The 20807-nt window shown below is 44.3% G+C and overlaps 1 protein-coding gene across 1 annotated transcript; it reads right to left on the bottom strand.

Moving 5' to 3' along the window:
- Window positions 1–1422: 1422 nt before the first annotated feature.
- LOC137534622 (zinc finger protein 484-like) lies at window positions 1423–19421 on the bottom strand. The gene is made up of 5 exons (XM_068256213.1): window positions 19130–19421; window positions 11879–12058; window positions 10542–10639; window positions 10140–10245; window positions 1423–3827 (listed from the first exon to the last, which is right to left on the bottom strand). Exons 2-5 carry the CDS (start codon window positions 11889–11891, stop codon window positions 2632–2634), a joined length of 1413 nt encoding a protein of 470 aa, XP_068112314.1. The 5' UTR covers window positions 11892–12058; window positions 19130–19421; the 3' UTR covers window positions 1423–2631.
- Between the last annotated feature and the right edge of the window lie 1386 nt (window positions 19422–20807).

The raw sequence follows: 20807 nt of genomic DNA, 5'->3' as shown, positions 1-20807 counted from the left end.
CTCATTGTACACTATTGATGATTATAAGACCTATTGATGTACACATTGTACAATATTGATGATTATGAGGAAGTATGTCTGATGCTGAAGCCAGGATAATTACAATAAAAATTGGTATCCTGAATCATTTACTGCATTCTATTCTATGTCACTAGAGCTCCTCCTTAATAGCTGGGAAAGTGGCAGCATTGCTGTAGATGTGTGTACGTTTTTTAATAAATTTGCCAAAACCTCAAACCTTTTCACGTTGTCATTGTGGAGTGTTGTGTGTAGAATTTTGAGGAAAACAAATGAATGTAATCAATTTTGGAATAAGGCTGCAACGTAACAAAATGTGGAAAAAGTGATGCGCTGTGTATACTTTCCGGATGCGCTGTAGATCCTCAGCATCCTACTACAGTGAGCTCTCACCCAGTCAGCACCTAACACACTCCCTAGCTGCCTCGGAGAGTATCCCACCTGTTCAGCCTCCAGCACCACAGCCTTCCACCTCCAGCATCCCTGTCGCCATGGCTCCAGCGGCATCTCTGATCATGTGACCCTCCCGCACGTAACATCAATTTGTACATATTGGTTGGAAAGAAAAACTAAATACCCAAGCAGCCTGGGGTGACCCAAAACCACTAGGTAAGCATAAAGGAACAAAAGACACCGAAAAGCCCTCCTACTAAAAAGCAATGCTTGGTGTAGTTTGCCTTCTTAAAACAGAAGGTATTTGTGATATTTCAGATTTAAGTGTATAACTGTGATTAACCACAATGCACCACTGCTGAGTATGCAAATTAATTAGCCCTCTTACTATTAAAAGCCCCCCTACTATATAAAAATGCAATGCTAAGTGTGGTTTGCTTCTTAAAACAGAAGAGGTATATAGATAGTTCAGATTTAAAGAAGATCTTTAAGTTTGTTTTTTTTAAGTTTCACATACCTGGGGCTAATACCGGCCCCTTGCAGACGTCTTGTGCCCGCGATGGTTCTCAAGGATCCTCCCGTCCCCCGGAACGGCTCACTTTCACTTCTGCCAATGGCAACTGCGCTGCCATGGCCGTCCTTTCTCCCACTCATGTTACCAGGAGGTCCTGCACAGGCATAGTACGAGAAAACCTCATACTGTGCAGGACACTCCTGGTGACATGAACAGGAGCTAGGACGCCCACTTGCCATCTACTTGTAAGTCGGCAGAAGTGAGCCGCAGCAGGGGACTGGAGGATCCTTGAGGACCGTCGCGGGCACAAGACGTCTACAGGCCGGTAGAAGTCCCAGGTAAGTGAAGCTTAAAAAAAAAACAACCTTCAAGATCTATTTTAAGTGTGTAACTGGTTACCCACAATGCACCACCGAGACCCTGCACCAAAAAGGCCATCAATATTAACTAGCGTGCAGGACATGAATTCTTCACAAGTCTTCTATACAGTGGTCCAATTAAAAAAAACACACACATTTTTATTAGTTCATCAAAGTAGAACAACAAAAAATGCTGAACAGTTGAGAGTTGCTGGAGTTCAGTTGAGAGGAGGAGATACTTTAACAAGCAGGAGATATCTGAGACTTGGATGTGCAAAATAACACATACAATTAGCATATTTCTAGTATGTTCTGTTGGAGGCTGTCTGTATCAGCAGAGCTTCTTCATGGATGCTCAAGGGAGGGTCACAACAGACCCTATTACACCAACAAAGCTAGAAATCAAATCATACAATTGTGGTATTGAAACAACCCAAAGGTATGTCAACCAGCTGAACCTCACTGGGTTCCCATTTTATCATTGATTTCCAATTTGGCTGCTCACCTGTCCTGGTTCTTTGGGTGGACTTCTTATTTCTCCGTTTTGGATCACCTGTACAGACTAGACCCTTCAATGTTATCTTACCTGGTTCTATTTTTGGTGAAGCCAATTTTTGCACCCTTTTGCATACAATTGTTTATTTTGCATTTTTAGAGATGGAATTATTACTAGGTTTGAAGAACTCCAGTAATGTGTCTCCAAAAGACTTTTATCATCACTTTCACGGTCCATAAAGCTGGGAACTGATCACTAACCCCCAATTTTATATAAGACAAGAAGGCCGAAGGCCAAGTCAATATCAGAGTCAGGATGTCTCAACTTTATTCCAAAATTCTACAGTAAACTATTTTCTAGATCTCAAGAGCTGTGTACAAAAAACAAAGTCCCCTGTGATTTGTCATAAATAAATAAGATCCCAATGTTAACTAGAATCTTTTTTAAAAAAAAGATAACTTACACATGCTTTACCAACAGTAAATCACAGAAGAGGCAAATGATGTTGACTCTGGACCTACCAGTGTCACAGACACTGCATCATTGTCAGACTGCTAGAATCTTCTACACAAATGCCTTTAATCTATTGAATCATGCTCTGCCCATAACAGAGCATGTAAGAATGATAGAAACTGTTATCCCGAGAATGAACCAAAGTGAACACTGCCTCGGGAGTATGGCCAGTTTTTCAACATTTTGACCAACCATTAAGAACTCTAGGAGGGAAACTTTGTGAGCAGTTTTGCAATGATTATCATCATCTTAATCATTTTTTTGGCAGCATCGGGTTTTGGTTCTATAAAGGCTGACCATTTCAGGTAGGAATTTCCAAATAATTCTACAAATTAGTATTATCGAGCATGAACTTTTTGGTGTTTAATGAGGTGGGTGGTCTGGGCGAAAGCTTTTCCACACTCCATACACAAAAAGGGTTTTTCTCCAGTATGAAGCCGTTGGTGGCGAATGAAATTTGACCTGTCTATGAACTCCTTCCCACACTCTGCACATGAAAAAGGTTTTTCTCCTGTGTGTATTCTCCGATGTCTGTTAAGGTAGGACTTGTCTAAGAACTCTTTACCACACTCGGAACACTGGAAGGGTGTCTGACCTGTATGTATTGCTCGATGCCTAACGAGGGAGGACTTGTCCAAGAACCTTTCCCCGCACTCAGCACAGGAAAAAGGCATCTCATCAGAGTGAGTTTTCTGGTGGCTACGAAGGAGCGATGACCAGGTGAAGCGCTGACCACACTCTGAGCATGAATATGGCTTCTCCCCGGTATGAACCCTTTTGTGACTGGTGAGGTCAGCCTTTGTGATGAAACCTTTGCCACAGTCCACACAGGTAAAAGGGGCCTCACCGATATGGATCTTCTGATGGGCGAGCAGTCGTGACTTCTCCTTGAAACATTTGCCACACTCAACACAGGGAAAGGTCACACCTTTGTGATTTCTCTGGTGGGCCCGGAGGTGGGACGACCATGCAAAGCACTGTCCACACTCAGGACACGTGTACGGTTTTTCACCTGTGTGCATTCTGCGGTGCTGCAATAGCTTGGATCGGAAAGGAAACGGTTTGCCACAGTCCACGCACTCAAATTTTATAGCGCCAGAGTGAGTGAGCTGATGCCTGTCACGAGAGGACTGACTCACAAAACACCTTTCACATTCTGTGCATGCAAAAGGTTTTTCTAATGGGCTTATCCTCTTCTGCCCATTGTCCGGTTTCTGTGAATCACCTTTTCCACAGTCAGAGCAGAAAACTTGATTTATACCCTTTAAAACCAGAGAGGATTGTGTAGTGAAACATTTCCCACACTCAGAGCATATAAAGTCACCAACGCTCCTGTGAATTTCTTGGTGTGAGGCAAGAGTAGATAATCCCGAGAAAGATTTTCCACATTCAGAGCACAAAAAGGTGTCTGTATCGGAGTTAGTGAGAGAAGATGCCTTATGACTTAAGGATTCTGCTGATTTTTCTGCGTTTTGGTGCCCTTGACTGGTATTTGGGGTTTTACCCTGTGAAGATTCTTTGTTGCCAACACCACCTGTTAGATGAGAATTAAAATAAAAGCATGAATAAAGCAATATATACAATATTTTAATTCTAAAGAGGCCCTGTCATGAATGAGCATTTAAAGCAAAAAGAACAGGAACTTAATTATGAAAAAAAGAAAGATCTATAGAACTCAACGTTGTTAAAGGATACCTTAGGGCTGGCAAAATTTTAAAAATGGGGGAGCAGGCATGTGTAGAAGCACTCCTCATGCCCACAGCTCCCCCATCCTCATTCACCCGCCTCCATTATCTTAAAAAGCCCACCCCCCTCCCTCCTAAAGCTACTACAAGGTTGGCCAGGCCAGTCAATAGTGCGCAGGCACTGCCCAGTGATTGTGCGCCCGCGGCCGGGAACGCTCTGCGCATGCGCACAGTGTCACAACTACCTAGTGCACAAGGGCAGAGCACTCCTGGCTACAGGATCAAGGACATGCATTGCCTCTAGATTGTAAGCCTTTGGGCATGGTCCTCCTCCTTTTGTGTCCTACCTGATCATGCACCTCCATTACTGTGCACCCATGCTATGCAGTTGAGTGAACCTAACTTGCCTAATCTCCATGCTCCCCTCCAGTGACTGACTAAGCATTACCTGGTACTCATACTGTGCTGCATGATATGGTCTTTCTTGTATTCCTGTATTGTCATATTGCTGTATGTCACCCCTAAATATTGTCTGTAACCTAAATTAATGTCCAGCGCTGCGTAATATGTTGGCGCCTTATAAATACAATAAATAATAATAATTGCCGGGCAGCGCCTACGCACTACTATCAGAAGATGATGGAAAGGGACGGAGGAGAACTGGGGAGCAGTGGGCATGTGGACTGCTTCCTACACATGCCTGCTCCCCCATTTTTTTAAATTTACCAGCGCTATGGTATCCTTTAAGTTTTTTTTCACATAACGTTCTCAATAATTTGATCAAGGTTTCCAATCTCTCAATGGTCACCTGAAACCTCCAGAATTATGACGATAATAATTAAAGGACATTAAATTTACTACAATGGTGTCCTGTAGATACATAAAGCATGATGTGTGCAGAGTATGTAGAGAACTGGGTGTTAACTTATAAGACAGTGATCATTAATGCTACTCAGATATCAGTGTTTTGACTGACAGTGTGCAGCAATCTGAAAACCCCTCCCCATTCTCAGTCTGAAGCGGATGCAGATCCTGCCTTGCCTGTTGGCGGCACACACAGTACCTCCTCCTAAATTTCCTCACTGGAATGGAGTGCACAGAAGTGTGATTTTGTGACCAGACTTAAACAGGAAAGGTATGTGGTCACTTTATTACAAATGAAATGTGACTTTTAAAGGTAAATAAAGATGATTTTCTAACTTGCCTGGAATAAAGGACACCTGAAATGACTCCAAAATGTTCAACTGAATATGTCAATGTGTGTATCAGGGGCTTGTTACCTTCTGTTCCAGTTTGGCCGGGCTCTCCTCCATAGCCATTCTTGTACAGGATCTGCACTTTTGTGCACATGCCCAGACCGTTCCCAAATGCAGCTGATGTGCACAGCACACACAGGAGAGTGGGCATAAAGGGAGCGCGTAGTGTGTCAAAGCAGAAGCCGGGTCAAATGGGAAACTGTGAGTATCGGGACCCTCAATACCCGCACTGACATACAGTGGGTTGCAAAAGTATTAGGCCCCCTTGAAGTTTTCCACATTTTGTCACATTACTGCCATAAACATGCATCAATTTTATTGGAATTCCACGTGAAAGACCAATACAAAGTGGTGTGCATGTGAGAAGTGGATCGAAAATCATACATCATTCCAAACATTTTTTACAAATAAATAACTGCAAAGTGGGGTGTGCGTAATTATTCGGCCCCCTGAGTCAATACTTTGTAGAACCACCTTTTTGCTGCAATTACAGCTGCCAGTCTATTAGGGTATGTCTCTACCAGCTTTGCACATCTAGAGACTGAAATCCTTGCCCATTCTTCTTTGCAAAACAGCTCTAGCTCAGTCAGATTAGATGGACAGCGTTTGTGAACAGCAGTTTTCAGATCTTGCCACAGATTCTCGATTGGATTTAGATCTGGACTTTGACCGGGCCATTCTAACACATAGATATGTTTTGTTTTAAACCATTCCATTGTTGCCCTGGCTTTATGTTTAGGGTCATTGTCCTGCTGGAAGGTGAACCTCCGGCCCAGTCTCAAGTCTTTTGCAGTCTCCAAGAGGTTTTCTTCCAAGTTTGCCCTGTATTTGGCTCCATCCATCTTCCCATCAACTCTGACCAGCTTCCCTATCCCTGCTGAAGAGATGCACCCCCTGAGCATGATGCTGCCACTACCATATTTGACAGTGGGGATGGTGTATTCAGAGTGATGTGCAGTGTTAGTTTTTCACCACACATAGCGTTTTGCATTTTGCCCAAAAAGTTCCATTTTGGTCTCATCTGACCAGAACACCTTCTTCCACATGGCTGCTGTCTCCCCCACATGGCTCGTGGCAAACTGCAAACGGGACTTCTTATGCTTTCTGTTAACAATGCCTTTCTTCTTGCCACTCTTACATAAAGGCCAACTTTGTACAGCTACGTTCCACGAGACCGGATGTTGTTGGAGTGAGCATTGCAGCAAGGACGCGCTTTCAGGGCGGCATTTGTGGAGGCGGCTACCCGGGACCAATCTTCACTAATACAATGCGCTTTTGTCAGCGATCTTTGTGAGTGCAATATTTCTATTTTTATTCTATATTAAATGGTTTTACACTATTTTAAGTCGTCTTAAGTTTACAGACCTGCAAGTTTTTGTGACGCCTACTTACCCTCCAAAAAGCCGTAACATCTTACCTCCGGATATATAGGAGGATTGCTGGGTGAGTGCGGGCGCACAAGGGGGGGTGTGACCCTGCACAGTGGAGTAAGGTGGAAGCGTTCCCGTGCATACACTGGTTGGTGGTGGTGATACCTTTATGCAATTGGTTACGCTATGAATTTCTTCTCTTTATCTCCTATGTGCAAAATCGTGATGGTCTGAGATGAAGATGGTGGTTATGCTCTGATCTGGACAGTATCAACCTGGTGTTTGCCTGGTATCTGGAACTTTTGCATTGGATGGTGACATTAACATTCATACCCCTCTTTTCTCACCAGACTGTGAGCGCGGTTAAGATTAATATTGGATTTTTGATTGCATTAATACAGGTGCCATTAACCAGCGCACCACGATTCAATTTGTTTAGAGTTAGTCTCCATTAGCGCACTGTTTTGCCTTTATCATAACTAATAGTTGTCCTATGGACAGAGTCTCCGACCTGAGCTGTAGATCTCTGCAGCTCGTCCAGAGTCACCATGGGCCTCTTGACTGCATTTCTGATCAGTGCTCTCCTTGTTCGGCCTGTGAGTTTAGGTGGATGGCCTTGTCTTGGTAGGTTTACAGTTGTGCCATACTCCTTCCATTTCTGAATGATCGCTTGAACAGTGCTCCGTGGGATGTTCAAGGCTTTGGAAATCTTTTTGTAGCCTAAGCCTGCTTTAAATTTCTCAATAACTTGATCCCTGACCTGTCTTGTGTGTTCTTTGGACTTCACAGTGTTGTTGCTCCCAATATTCTCTTAGACAACCTCTGAGGCCCTCACAGAGTAGCTGTATTTGTACTGACATTAGATTACACACAGGCGCACTCTATTTTGTCATTAGCACTCATCAGGCAATATCTATAGGCAACTGACTGCACTCAGATCAAAGGGGGCCGAATAATTATGCACACCCCACTTTGCAGTTATTTATTTGTAAAAAATGTTTGGAATCATATATGATTTTCGTTCCACTTCTCATGTGTACACCACTTTGTGTTGGTCTTCATGTGGAATTCCAATAAAATTGATTCATGTTTGTGGCAGTAATATGACAAAATGTGGAAAACTTCAAGGGGGCCGTATACTTTTGCAACCCACTGTATTTAGTTTAATTGGGTGTCAATGTGTATGGTCATCTTTACCTCGACAGTTGGAAGCCTCTGGACAGTCCAGAGGCTTCCCAGGCCATTGTAGAGGCCTATGTTTCAGAGCAGGATCCCTCTTTATTTTCTGTCTCCACTGACAGCAAAAGACAAGCAAAATATGGGCTGGGCATGTGTGAGTAAGGTCCATGCAGGTCCAGTAGAATGAAGCAGCTCATGCACTTCTTTCCTCTGTGCACATGTGCTTAGTCCTATGGGGCATGCAAGGACCTTACTCGTGCATGCAGAGTCTGGATACGCTCATCCATGGTAGTAGTGCTCACAGCCAGAAAAAACCTGTTGTACAAATTCTGATGAATAGACATAGAGGGACCCTCACTAGAACTTTGGGCTATAGGAGGATCCTGGAAGTCACTTCAGATGTCCTCTAAACACTTGCGACGGTTATGGTGGGGCTAATGATACTCCAGAAAGTTCTTTAGAAAAGAAAATATATTCTCAAATTACAGTGATGGCCTTTTTCTCATAAATAGTGGATTGTCCAGATTATCTGCAAGACTACCATCTTTCACCAAAGCGCTCTTACTTCTTAATGGGACCTAACTACCGTAAACATTATTTTGGCTGAGAGTCCACTATTCAAGGCCCGTACACACATGAAATCACCCGGTAAGTATCCGTATCGGATCCCTCAGGTGACAATGCAGGGCCAAAGCAAACAGACGTGTCACTAGCCTGCAGGCTAACAATGTGTACTGTTCATGTCAGAGGTTGGAGGGGGCGGAGCAGTGCATTTGGGACATCATGCGGCAGGTGGAATAAGAGGGAAACACAATCCTCTTGGCCTTAGCACGGCCAAAGCCAGGTCAGATACCTGGCCAAGCTTTTTATTGGCCATCTTGGCCATTTGTATGAGGCTTAATGTACTAATGCTGTGGGTATCAGCAAGGAACAAAAATCTTAAAGTGAACCCGAGGTAAGAGGTATATGGAGGCTTCCATATTTATTTCCTTCTAAGCAATACCAGTTGCCTGGCTGTCCTGCTGATCATCTGCCTCTACTACTTTCATCCATAGAGTCTGAACAAGCATGCAACATTTCAGGTATCTCTGACAATTTTGTCGGGACTGGATTAGCTACAGGCTTGTTTCGGTTGTGTAATTCAGACACTACTGCAGCCAAATAGATCAGCAAGCTGCCAGGCAACTATTATTGTTTGAAATTAAATAAATATGGCAGGTTCCATATTCCTCTCACTTAACTGTTAGGCATAAAATAGAAAAAAAAATATTTATTTTTATCTGGTAAACAAGTAATAAGGATGCTAACCAGGCAATCCAAAAGTTAAAATCACTATTACTTTTCTTGTTGATAAATGACCATGCCCCAGTTTACTTGACTCCTATTTGGTACACACAAAAAGGAAGTTGCAGGGCATACTTGGTTGTCTTTTTTTGCTTCTCTATTTCCCCTCAGATTTAACTAATGCAGCCTAATTGGCCGAAGCATCTTTCCCTCCTGTTTTCCCCTCCTACACCTCTGTTCCTCTCTGATTGACCAATATTTCTCGTGCTGAGACAATACACTTTCTATAGTGAAGGGCGGGCTATGCATGCACAATCAGGCTGAGGAGAGTAAGGGAGGAAATGACATCAGGATTGGCTTTAAAATAGCCACAGTTAAAATGGGAAGTGCTAAGAAGGATTTTCTCTTTTCTTACTGAAGAAAAATCGCTAAAATCAAAACGTGGACAGTGCAATACATATGTTATGTAAGTAGAGCATATAGTATTCATCTACTTATATAAGTGTGTTTTTTCTCTGAGATAGTATGGCTGACAGCTCCTCTTAAAAATGCAAACCTAGAGAATGTGCTTACGTTAGTGATATGTGAGATGTGAATTACGGTTATAGCGGCGCTCAGTGAGTAATCTGGGTGCTAGCAAAAGTCAGAACCCAAATTAAAATAAAAACAGTTCAATTAGGCCGCCAGCAATAACTGGAAGTCGAGCTGCACGTCTCCCCCACTGTATGGCGCCTTGGATGGGGAACAGTAATTCACCCCACTGGGAAATTTACCACAGCAGGGTGAGCAGTTTTTTGGATTCACCCCGCGCCCAAATTTCCTGCCGCCCTTTTTACATGTACGCATGATACTGTACACCTTGTAGAAGAACCTAATCTTACAATAACAAAAAAAAACCCACAATTCTGACAAGAGTTTAGGAGACTCATGTCGCCCAGCTCTTTGGAATTTTACTTCCCGCACTTATAGAAGGTTTGTGGACAGTTTTGACTCTTTACCCAGTCAGAGGTCATCTAAGACGAAAGCAAATGGGAATCTACTCCATTTCCTCCATTTGGTATTAATAACTTACTTATGCCAATCTCTGCTGGGATTTCCTCTTCTTTTACAGTCACTGGGATGACAACAATCTCCTCTTCTGCTTCCTCCTTAATAGCAGCATTCCTCACACCTCTAGCCTAAATATGTACAAAGCAAAAGGGTTAAAATCAATCAAATATATAACCACTCATATGTTATAAGTAGGGATGGCAATGCTTAAGAGAACTCATGGAGAAGCATGTGATCAGTTTCATCAGCTGATAGATTTGTATGGTTTTGATTTGCTGTGATGACTTCCTGGTTTAGCACAGGACCATGACCAGCAAATCAGAGCCTTACAAATCCATCAGCTGATCAAACTGATCACATGCTTCTCCATGAGATCTCCTAAGAATTTCCATCCCTAGTTATAACACAACACAGTTCCATTTACCTGTCTATGCCAAGGGATGTTATGATCTTCCCGTATGGAATCCTGGGAATAAAGTGAACCTGTACATCTTTCTGGTGGTTTTCTGTTAGTGGATCTACCTGTAAGAAATACACAGTGAATATGTTGTTTCTACGGGTTTATTAGAGGATGGGGTGGGGGGCTAGGTGGACCCTCAGTATTGCTCTCTCCTTTACAAAGTATGAAAGTCTCCTTTGTCCTTGAAAGTCTCCTGATGTCAGAGGGGACTTAAGGCTGGTACACACTTTTGATGACTGGCGATTTACTGACCAATTTTACCACTTATATTTAGTATGTGGGTCAACAGAAATGGAATACTATGAGCAGATTGTGTAGGTAAACTCTCATACTACATGGAGGTGGTAAAATTGATGAGTGATTGACCAGTCATAATTGAAAGTGTCTACCAGGCTTTAGACCCTCAGTTCACTGAGAGTTGTCAGGGAAAAAATATTAGTTTGGTAAAATATTGCATTCGGTACTGTAAAATTCCCCCCCCCCCCCAATTCACTAAGATTTCCTCATATGCAGTAGTAGTTCGGTAATATACTGAAAAAAGTTACATGAATTCACTAAGCTCTGCAGTGCAGTGCAGGAGTCCCACCAGCTGTGGAGTAGGTCTGGCAGGAAGCTGCGAGTCTTCTCCTACAAGTAGTCAGCATAAGCCCTTGCTTTTTCTGTCCTGTGCATGCCCGGCATCCTTCTAGATGGGCATGAATGCCACTAGAGGGCTTTCAGCTGTGTATTAGTATATAGCTCTGCACATCTAAAGGGATACAGGAAAGCCTCTTTGAATGTTTACTTCTCCTGCTCTGCGAGTCTCATGTCCCGTCTGGCAGTGCATTGGATCAAATGGGGAGAATAGCAGGACCAGGCGGCTCTTTCTATTGGCTGTCTCCCTTGTCTATTAATTTTACAGAATGAGGATTGCCGGACATTATCAGGTTCAGGCAGGTCTTAAAATACCAAACATTTTACTAACTATGCTGTAATCTTTGTAAATTGACATTTCTTTAGGCATTTACCACACAAGTATGTAATTTACCTCACTAGTCAGTAATTTTACTTTTCAGTGCGGTAATAGGTTTAGTGAATTGGCATTTGGCAAAATGTTTGATAAAATCTGCTGTTGCTGCATTACCAAATGTGGTAATGTCCTTGTAAAAATACTCGTGTCCTTCTAAATACTGCCACTCCTGCATGGGGAAATAGACACCCTGACTCCCTATAGGAACCTGATACACACAAAGATACAGTCACTATCCAAATACATCCGTTGGGTTATTAGATCATTTTCCATAATTCCCAGCACTGCTCACCTCTCCCTCCCATCAGCAGTTTAATAATCTCTTTGCAACTTCTCGAATCATCAACTTGTTGGTCTCACATATAAAAAACCACAAATAAGCTCTGCTTTGGTTACTACTTAACATCCTCTTTCACTGGGATGATTGCTGAGTATCATGCTTGAAGGATGCCTTCTTGACCAGATGATAACCCTGTCGAGAAAAAACAACAATAGCTATTATATAAATTTAAACACTCCCTCCCACCTCAGCATGCTTTGGGAAAAAGGAACTTTCATCAAATAAGGTCCTTGTTGTAGGACTAAACATGTTAACATCAGAGAAAAGATACAGCCATACTTACCTTTGCTGTCTTGACTGGACTTGTATTGAGTATATACATGGGTATAAGAAGCCCTCAACGGAGCAATGATTTTCAGCGCAGCGAGCGCCGCCATAGACTATGAAGGGATTCAGTCTATAGCGGCGCTCAGTGAGTAACGTCGGTGCCGTCAGAAGACGGAGCCGAGGTTGCTTAAAAATCATAATAATTCGGCTTCCAGCAATCGCTGGAAGCCGAAATTATTTCATTCCCCCACTATCCATGGCGGCCTGGAGGGGGAATAGTAATTAATTCGGCCCGGACTTGTGCAGAAGCAGGACCAGCCATATACCGCTGTATCCTGCGCCCAAGTCTACCGGCGCCGAATTCAAATGTACTCGCCCTCAATTGGCTAGGCTGTGCTTGGTATAGTCCTAGCAATGATGGCCTTGATCTAATCGGGAAGCTTGTACTGTGTATACTCCCTGCTATGACTGTCGAAGCTCTCTAAAGGTGGCCACACACAATAAAACAATTCGGTTTTACTATAATTTGATAATAACCATCAGTTGTATGGTAATATTGAAAGGTGTTTTTGGGGGTTCCATATTACAGGACTCCAACCCGATCAGTTTCGCTATCACAGCGTCATCAGGGGTAGTGACTCTCTGTGATATGAGATGCCAAAGTGAGTGATTGTTTTAAGCTTTTTTTGGGGGGGGAGGGGGATTTTATACATTTAACTGCATGCCATCAAGTTTAAGGATAAATAAAGATCTTCACTTATTAATTGTTCCTTGCATTGGTCATATCGTGTTAAAAGCCGACAGTTGTCTTGAAGATGGATTGGAGCTGCTTGCCTGACATCTATACATGACTGTAGGAGGCTTGGTTTCTTCATTTGACATCTGTACCAAATAGGGTAATGACTGGTTCTTCTGTTGCAATACTTTCTGACAACCTTATAATGTGGGTTGTCAGTGGCAGGTAAGCTACTTTTCATTTATGGTGTCGGGATCACTTACCTTAGTTGGACACTGGTACTTTGCGATACTAACTTCTGGGCTGAAATTTGCAAAATACAAGACCTCGTACTACATGAAGGTGGTACAATTGGCCAATCAAAATTGTATGTATCTTTCCTTAATGCCTAGTACACACCATGCAATTTCCTTTCAGAAAGATCAAATCAATTACTTCCGACGGGTCTGTTCTGAATTCTGATGCATTTTCCGATCACTTGTAGGAAATCAGATCGGACCTGTCGGAAATAATCGGTTCAACCCATCTGACGGGAAATTGGATGGTGTGTGCCAGGCATAAGCGATGCTTTTCATATCCATTACCATATGGGAATAAGCTGTCTGAGCTGGTGTTAGTGTAGCCTCAGCTATGATGGCTTGGATCTACTTAGTACTGGATAAGGTTATAGCCACAATTATCTAAGCTACGCTGTTTGTGGTCCTAACAATGGGCGGTTTGATCTGGCTCTGCTTCTACTTGGAGAATTCCTAACTAGGATGTCCCATAATTATTTGGGCTGCTTAATATATTCCCCTTGACCAAAGTATTGGTGTGCATATCTATTGTAGTGATTGAACACTAATAAATTATCTTTCCCACCTGTGTTTTTGTGATGCTACTTTAAAGGAAACCAGAAGTCAGAGGAATATATTTCCATTTAACCACTTGAGGACCCAGCCTTTACCCCCCCTTAAGGACCAGCACTGTTTTTTATGATCTGTGCTGGGTGGGCTCTTCAGCCCCCAGCACAGATCAGGCTGCAGGCAGAGCAATCAGATCACCCCCCTTTTTTCCCCCCTATGGGGATGATGTGCAGGGGGGGTCTGATCACTCCTGCCTGCGGTTTGCGGGGGGGGGGGGGCACCTCAAAGCCCCCCTCCGCAGCAAAATTCCCCCCTCCCTCTCCTACCTGTCCCCCCTGGTGATCGGGGCTGCACAGGGCGCTATCCGTCCTGTGCAGCCTGTGACAGGACGTCCCGTCACATGGCGGCGATCCCCGGCCGCTGCTTGGCCGGGGATCGCAGATCTGCCTTACGGCGCTGCTGCGCAGCAGCGCCGTTCACTGTAAACTGTGTCTCCTGCGTGTACATTTAGTCTGCGAGCCGCGATCAGCGTCTCGCAGGCTATTCACGGAGACCCGCTCCGTGATCCAACAGGAAACTGATTAATTAGGGAGGCTCCTGGCGACGCAAATCTGCGTCGCTGGTCCTCCAGCTACCACTTTGCCGCCGCACGGTATAAGTGTGCGGTCGGCAAGTGGTTAAACCATGAACAGTGCCTGGCTGTCTTGCTGGTCCTCTGCCTCAAATTATGTTGGTCATAGCCCCTGAACAAGCATGCAGATCAGAGGTTTCAGACAAAAATCTGACACCATTAGCTGCATGCTTTTTTCAGGTATGATTCAGATATTACTGATGCATGAAAGATTAGCAGGGAGCCAGGAAACTCGGAGCAGTGCTTTTCAGCGCTGCTAGATTTGGGCGCAGCCAGCGCGACCATAGTTACATAGTTACATAGTTACATAGTTATTTTGGTTGAAAAAAGACATACGTCCATCGAGTTCAACCAGTATAAAGTACAACACCAGCCTGCTCCCTCACATATCCCTGTTGATCCAGAGGAAGGCGAAAAAACCCTTACAAGGCATGGTCCAATTAGCCCCTAAAGGGAAAAATTCCTTCCCGACTCCAGATGGCAATCAGATAAAATCCCTGGATCAACATCATTAGGCATTACCTAGTAATTGTAGCCATGGATGTCTTTCAACGCAAGGAAAGCATCTAAGCCCCCTTTAAATGCAGGTATAGAGTTTGCCATAACGACTTCCTGTGGCAATGCATTCCACATCTTAATCACTCTTACTGTAAAGAACCCTTTCCTAAATAAATGGCTAAAACATTTTTCCTCCATGCGCAGATCATGTCCTCTAGTCCTTTGAGAAGGCCTAGGGACAAAAAGCTCCTCCGCCAAGGTATTATATTGCCCTCTGATGTATTTATACATGTTAATTAGATCCCCTCTAAGGTGTCTTTTCTCTAGACTAAATAAACCCAGTTTATCTAACCTTTCTCGATAAGTGAGACCTTCCATCCCACGCATCAATTTTGTTGCTCGTCTCTGCACCTGCTCTAAAACTGCAATATCTTTTTTGTAATGTGGTGCCCAGAACTGAATTCCATATTCCAGATGTGGCCTTACTAGAGAGTTAAACAGGGGCAATATTATGCTAGCATCTCGAGTTTTTATTTCCCTTTTAATGCATCCCAAAATTTTGTTAGCTTTAGCTGCAGCTGCTTGGCATTGAGTACGATTATTTAACTTGTTGTCAATGAGTACTCCTAAGTCCTTCTCCAAGTTTGATGTCCCCAACTGTATCCCATTTATTTTGTATGGTGCTAGACCATTAGTACGTCCAAAATGCATGACCTTACATTTGTCAACATTGAATTTCATCTGCCATGTATGTGCCCATATAGCCATCCTATCCAGATCCTGTTGCAATATGACACTATCTTCCTGAGAGTTAATGATTCTGCACAATTTTGTATCATCTGCAAAAATAGCAACATTGCTCACTACTGCATCTACTAGGTCATTAATAAATAAATTGAAGAGCACTGGACCCAGAACAGACCCCTGTTCAGTCTATAGCGGCGCTCAGTCAGAAGACGGAGCCGAGGTTGCTTAAAAATCATAATAATTCGGCTTCCAGCCTTCGCTAAAAGCCAAATTATTTCATTCCCCCACTATCCATGGTGGCCTGGAGGGGGAATAGTAATTAATTCGGCCTGGACTTGTGCAGAAGCAGGATCAGCCATATAACAGCTGGATCCTGCGCCCAATTCTACCGGCGCCGAATTCAAATGTACTTAAGAAAATGGTATGGTTTAAAGGAGAACTGTAGTGAGAGGTATATGGAGGCTGCCATATTGATTTCCTTTTAAGCAATACTAGTTGCCTGGCAGCCCTGCTGAGCTATCTGCCCGCAGTAGTGTGAATCACACCAGAAACAAGCATGCAGCTAATATTGTCAGATTTGACAAAAATGCCAGAAACAGCTGATCTTCTGCATGCCTGTTCAGGGTCTAGGGCTAAAAGTATTATAGGCAAAGGATTGGCAGGATAGCCAGTCAACTGGTATTGCTTAAAGAATACCCCAACTGAAATGTGACATAATGAGATAGACATGTGTATGTACAGTGCCAAGCACACAAATAACTATGCTGTGTTCCTTTTTTTCTTTCTCTGCCTGAAACCGTTAAATATCAGGTATGCAAGTGGCTGACTCAGTCCTGACTCAGACAGGAAGTGACTACAGTGTGCCCCTCACAGATAAGAAATTCCAACTATAAAACACTTTCCTAGCAGAAAATGGCTTCTGAGAGCAAGAAAGAGGTAAAAAAGGGGAATTTCTTATCAGTGAGGGTCACACTGTAGTCACTTCCTGTCTGAGTCAGGACTGAGTCAGCCACTTACATACCTGATATTTAACTCTTTCAGTAAGAGAAAGGAAAAAAAGGAACCCAGCATAGTTATTTGTGTGCTAGGCACTGTACATACACATATCTATCTCATTATGTCACATTTCAGTTCGGGTATCCTTTAAAAAGAAATCAATATGGCACCCAGGGGCGCCTAAAACCACTGGCACTAAAGGCAGCTGCTTGGAGCGGCACGAAGGGGGGGGGGGGGGGGGCGCTGCTGCGGGGGGTTGGTTGGGGGGAGACTGCGGCTGATTGGTGCTATTACAATCAGCTGCGGCTGCTCTGATCGTGGTTTATTTACACCATGTGCTCTGCCGCCTGTATCCACGCCCCCCGCGCAGGCCCATCCAATAGACTTGCAGCCAGGAAATCACTAGAGTCCCACCCACTCCACCTCCTCCTAATCGCCTATCCTGCCCCTCTCCTAGCAGCAACCGCATGATTTGTTTACTGCGTGCGTGCGGTGCCGCCTCTAACTCCGCCCCCCCCGCCAGCCAGAAGTTCGGGTCCCTGGGCTTCCCACTGTCTGACCCATTGAAGCTTCCCCTGTGTTCCCGTGTGACGAGCAGGCAGAGGTGAGCTGCAGGGGGGAGACTGGGATCAGCGCAGCAATGCTGATCAGTGCAGAGGAGAGAGGAGGACGAGGCAGCTGTGCACTATGTGAGCCCAGAGCTGTGTATATCAGCATTGTAGCATGTGAACTGTACGATGCTGATATACACAGCTCTGAGCTGCTCACAGTGCACAGCTGCCTGTCAGGAGACTGACAAACATCCCCTGACCCCTGCTCTTATCAGTTCTGCTGCTGCCAGGAGATTATCACTCCTGATAAAAACCCTGCTGACCATCAGGTGCTGGGGGGAAGAGAAGCAATATACAGCTGCATACATGCTGACAGTGGCCATGATAGGCAGATCAACCAAGAGACTTTGATTTTGAAGATTTCTCTCTGAACGAATCTGATCAGAGAGAGATCTGTCAGCTGCCTATACACCACAGTCTGATTCCCGATCAATTTCATGCTGAAACTGATCAGGAATTGGACTTGTGACGCCGCATCTGACCGCCCGACGCTATCCCGTAATGTAAATTGTGTCCCCAGGAGCCCTGTGCAGTATAGGTTACCTGGCAGTGTCCATCTCTGCTCTGCCTCACATACATGTGCCCCACGTGGTTGCCGGCGTATACGTGCGTGTGTATGTGACATCACACAGGCACGCACATATACGCTGGTAACCACCCGGGGCGTGTATATGTGAGGCAGTGTGTAGACGGAGCCATTGGTGGACACAGACAGGTAACGTATACTGCACATTATTTTTGGGTGAAAGATTGCTGCATTAATATTATTTTCTGCTGAAACATTGCAGCATTATGATTATTTTATGGTGAAACATTGCAGTATTAATGTACCCCTGATGCCAGTATTTTTAATATGGTTTTCCTCCCTGGTGCTGTGTGACTAGCAAACAGCATCATCCTCCCACCTCCAGCACTCCCTGCGGCCCCCGTTCTGACATCACATGTGGGCAAGGAGGAAGTGGCAGTTCTTCCTCCCTGTGCCCGTGCTCAACTCAACCCCTTCCACCTGCCGCTTTAGTTAGGGACAAGGAACTGCCACTTTCTCCCTGTCCATATTTGACGTTCTGCTCAGTCGAAGATTACGACTAAGCAGAATGGGGTCTACAGGGGGCACGGGCACAGGAGGGGGAGGATGGTGCGGTGTGCTAGTCACACAGCACCAATAACGTAAACGATATTCAAAATATTGGGACCAAGGTCTGGATCAGGGGTACTTTAAGATTATTTTAATGGGGGAGGGAGGGCGCCACAGGTTTTCTTGCCTGGAGTGACAAAATGGCTAGAGGCGCCCCTGATGGCACCCTCCATATACCTCTCACTACAGTTCTCCTTTAAATGGGGAAAAAATAAGGCAACCTCCATATCTCTCTGACCTCAGGTTCTTTTTAAATTTGTGTTCCATTTTCTCTCCTATACAATCACCGGAGTTAGAGGAAGCTAAACCAGGACTTTGCATGGTGATAGACAGATTCTAAGACTGAGTAAAAAGTAACAGCTTGATTAATCATCAATCACTCCTGGAATCTGATTAGGTCTGAGCAATATTCAAGTTCATTCCTTGGCCCAATAACAGCAACTATTGGGAAGAATTTCAGCACCACTTGGAAACATCCCTAAATTTTGATGACAAACTGTGGGCAATTTCTGTCCTCCTAAATTCTAATTGTACAGAAACAACTCATCTCATTAGCAGTGTCCACTCCAGGGGGTCATGCTGCAGCAACCTTATAAACAAACATCCCATTACATTGTTATATCATACATGCCACTTATATAAATGGACATGCAGGATCACATCTTCCCTGATAAGCCTACAAGCATTACCTACACACCTAGTGTCAGATCTCATATTACTGAGAACAATACACTCACCAGCTGTCTCTCTTCTTCTGTCTACATAGATGACAGGAAGCCTATGCCCCACTTCCGGAAGCCTATATCCCACTTCCGGCAGCCGCATGCCCCACTTCCGGAAGGCGCGCATCTCATTTGTAACTATAGAAGAGAATGGGGGATGATGCAGAGTAACGTTCACGGTGGTGCTTGCGGTTGTCCCCTTCAGTTGGACGAACACGGTATCCCGGAGATCGTATCAGCGTGTATGCGGTGTGTCAACTATCTCCGGGCACCTCCGGCGGACGGGCGGCCATCTTGGATTGGGGCAAAGGAAATGCCTGATGTATGAGAGAAGTGGCTATTCGTGAATTGCTGCGCTCACTAGTTTTTTACAGGAGGGGAGGACTGAAGAAGAAAGAACTATTCATGAATGAATGAGGGAAGAGAGGGTAATACTTACCTCAGTAGTTGGTCCAGGTGCTCCCTGGATCCTGGTAGAGCGTACCATTCTGGAGCAGGAACTTTATTATTATTTAGTATTTATATAGCGCTGACATCTTCTGCAGCGCTGTACGGAGTGTATTGTCTTGTTACTTTACTGTCCCTCTGAAGTGCTCACAATCTAATCCCTACCATAGTGATATGTCTATTTATGTATTGTGTACTAGTGTATGTATCATAGTCTAGGGCCAATTTTAGGGGAAAGCCAATTAACTTATCTGTATGTTTTTGGGGTCTGGGAGAAAAACGGAGTACCCAGAGAAAACCCACACTAACACAGGGAAAACATACAAATTGTATGCAGATAGTGCCCTGGCCGGGATTCGAACTGGGGAGCCAGCACTGCAAGGCAAGGCTAACCACTATGCCACTGTGTTGCCCACTTGTTTATGTTCTTCTGTCTATGCGCCTACTGGCTGTGGATACGTGCCATGCGGCAGGCAATCATTGACACAGGGATCTAAGTCCCCGTGTCAATGATTGCCTGCATCAATGAGATGCTGCGGTCATAGTAATACGGAGCAGTGCTTTTCAGCGTTGCTAGACTTGGGCACAGCCGGCGCCTCCATAGACTTCAATAGGAATCACTCCTATTGAAGCGCTCAGTAACGTCGGCTCCGTCAGAAGACGGAGCCGAGGTTGCTTAAAAACATAATAATTCAGACTCCAGCAATCGCTGGAAGCCGATTTATTTCATTCCCCCACTATCCATGGCGGCCTGGACTTGTGCAGAAGCAGGATCAGCCATATACCGCTGTATCCTGCGCCCAAGTCTACCAGCGCCGATTTCAAATGTGCTCATAGTAATGACAGCAAGTAACACGTCCACACATTAATTACTGTTAGTGTGCCAATAGTATGGTCAGGAAAATAATCCCTGAGAACATTCTGTGGGTAAACAGAAAAATTACACCTACATACGTTTATTTTAATAAAAAGACCTACACATAATTTAAAATTAACTCCTTACCTCCCACACTCGCACATACTATAGTACCCAAACAAAATATTTGCATAAAAAAAGACCATTAAAAAACCAACATAAAGTTACCTCAGGGATTTAACTTTTTTTTAACCTCTTGAGGACCGCGGTGTTAAACCCCCCTAGTGACCAAGCCATTTTTTTCTAATTGGTCCACTGCAGCTTTAAGGCCTCGCTGCAGGGCCGTACAACTCGGCACACAAGTGACCCCCCCCCCTTCTCCCCACCAAC

The sequence above is a fragment of the Hyperolius riggenbachi genome, chromosome 10 (genome assembly GCF_040937935.1).
Source record: "Hyperolius riggenbachi isolate aHypRig1 chromosome 10, aHypRig1.pri, whole genome shotgun sequence".
NCBI lineage: Eukaryota > Metazoa > Chordata > Amphibia > Anura > Hyperoliidae > Hyperolius > Hyperolius riggenbachi.
This window is presented reverse-complemented; position numbering and strand designations above follow the sequence as displayed.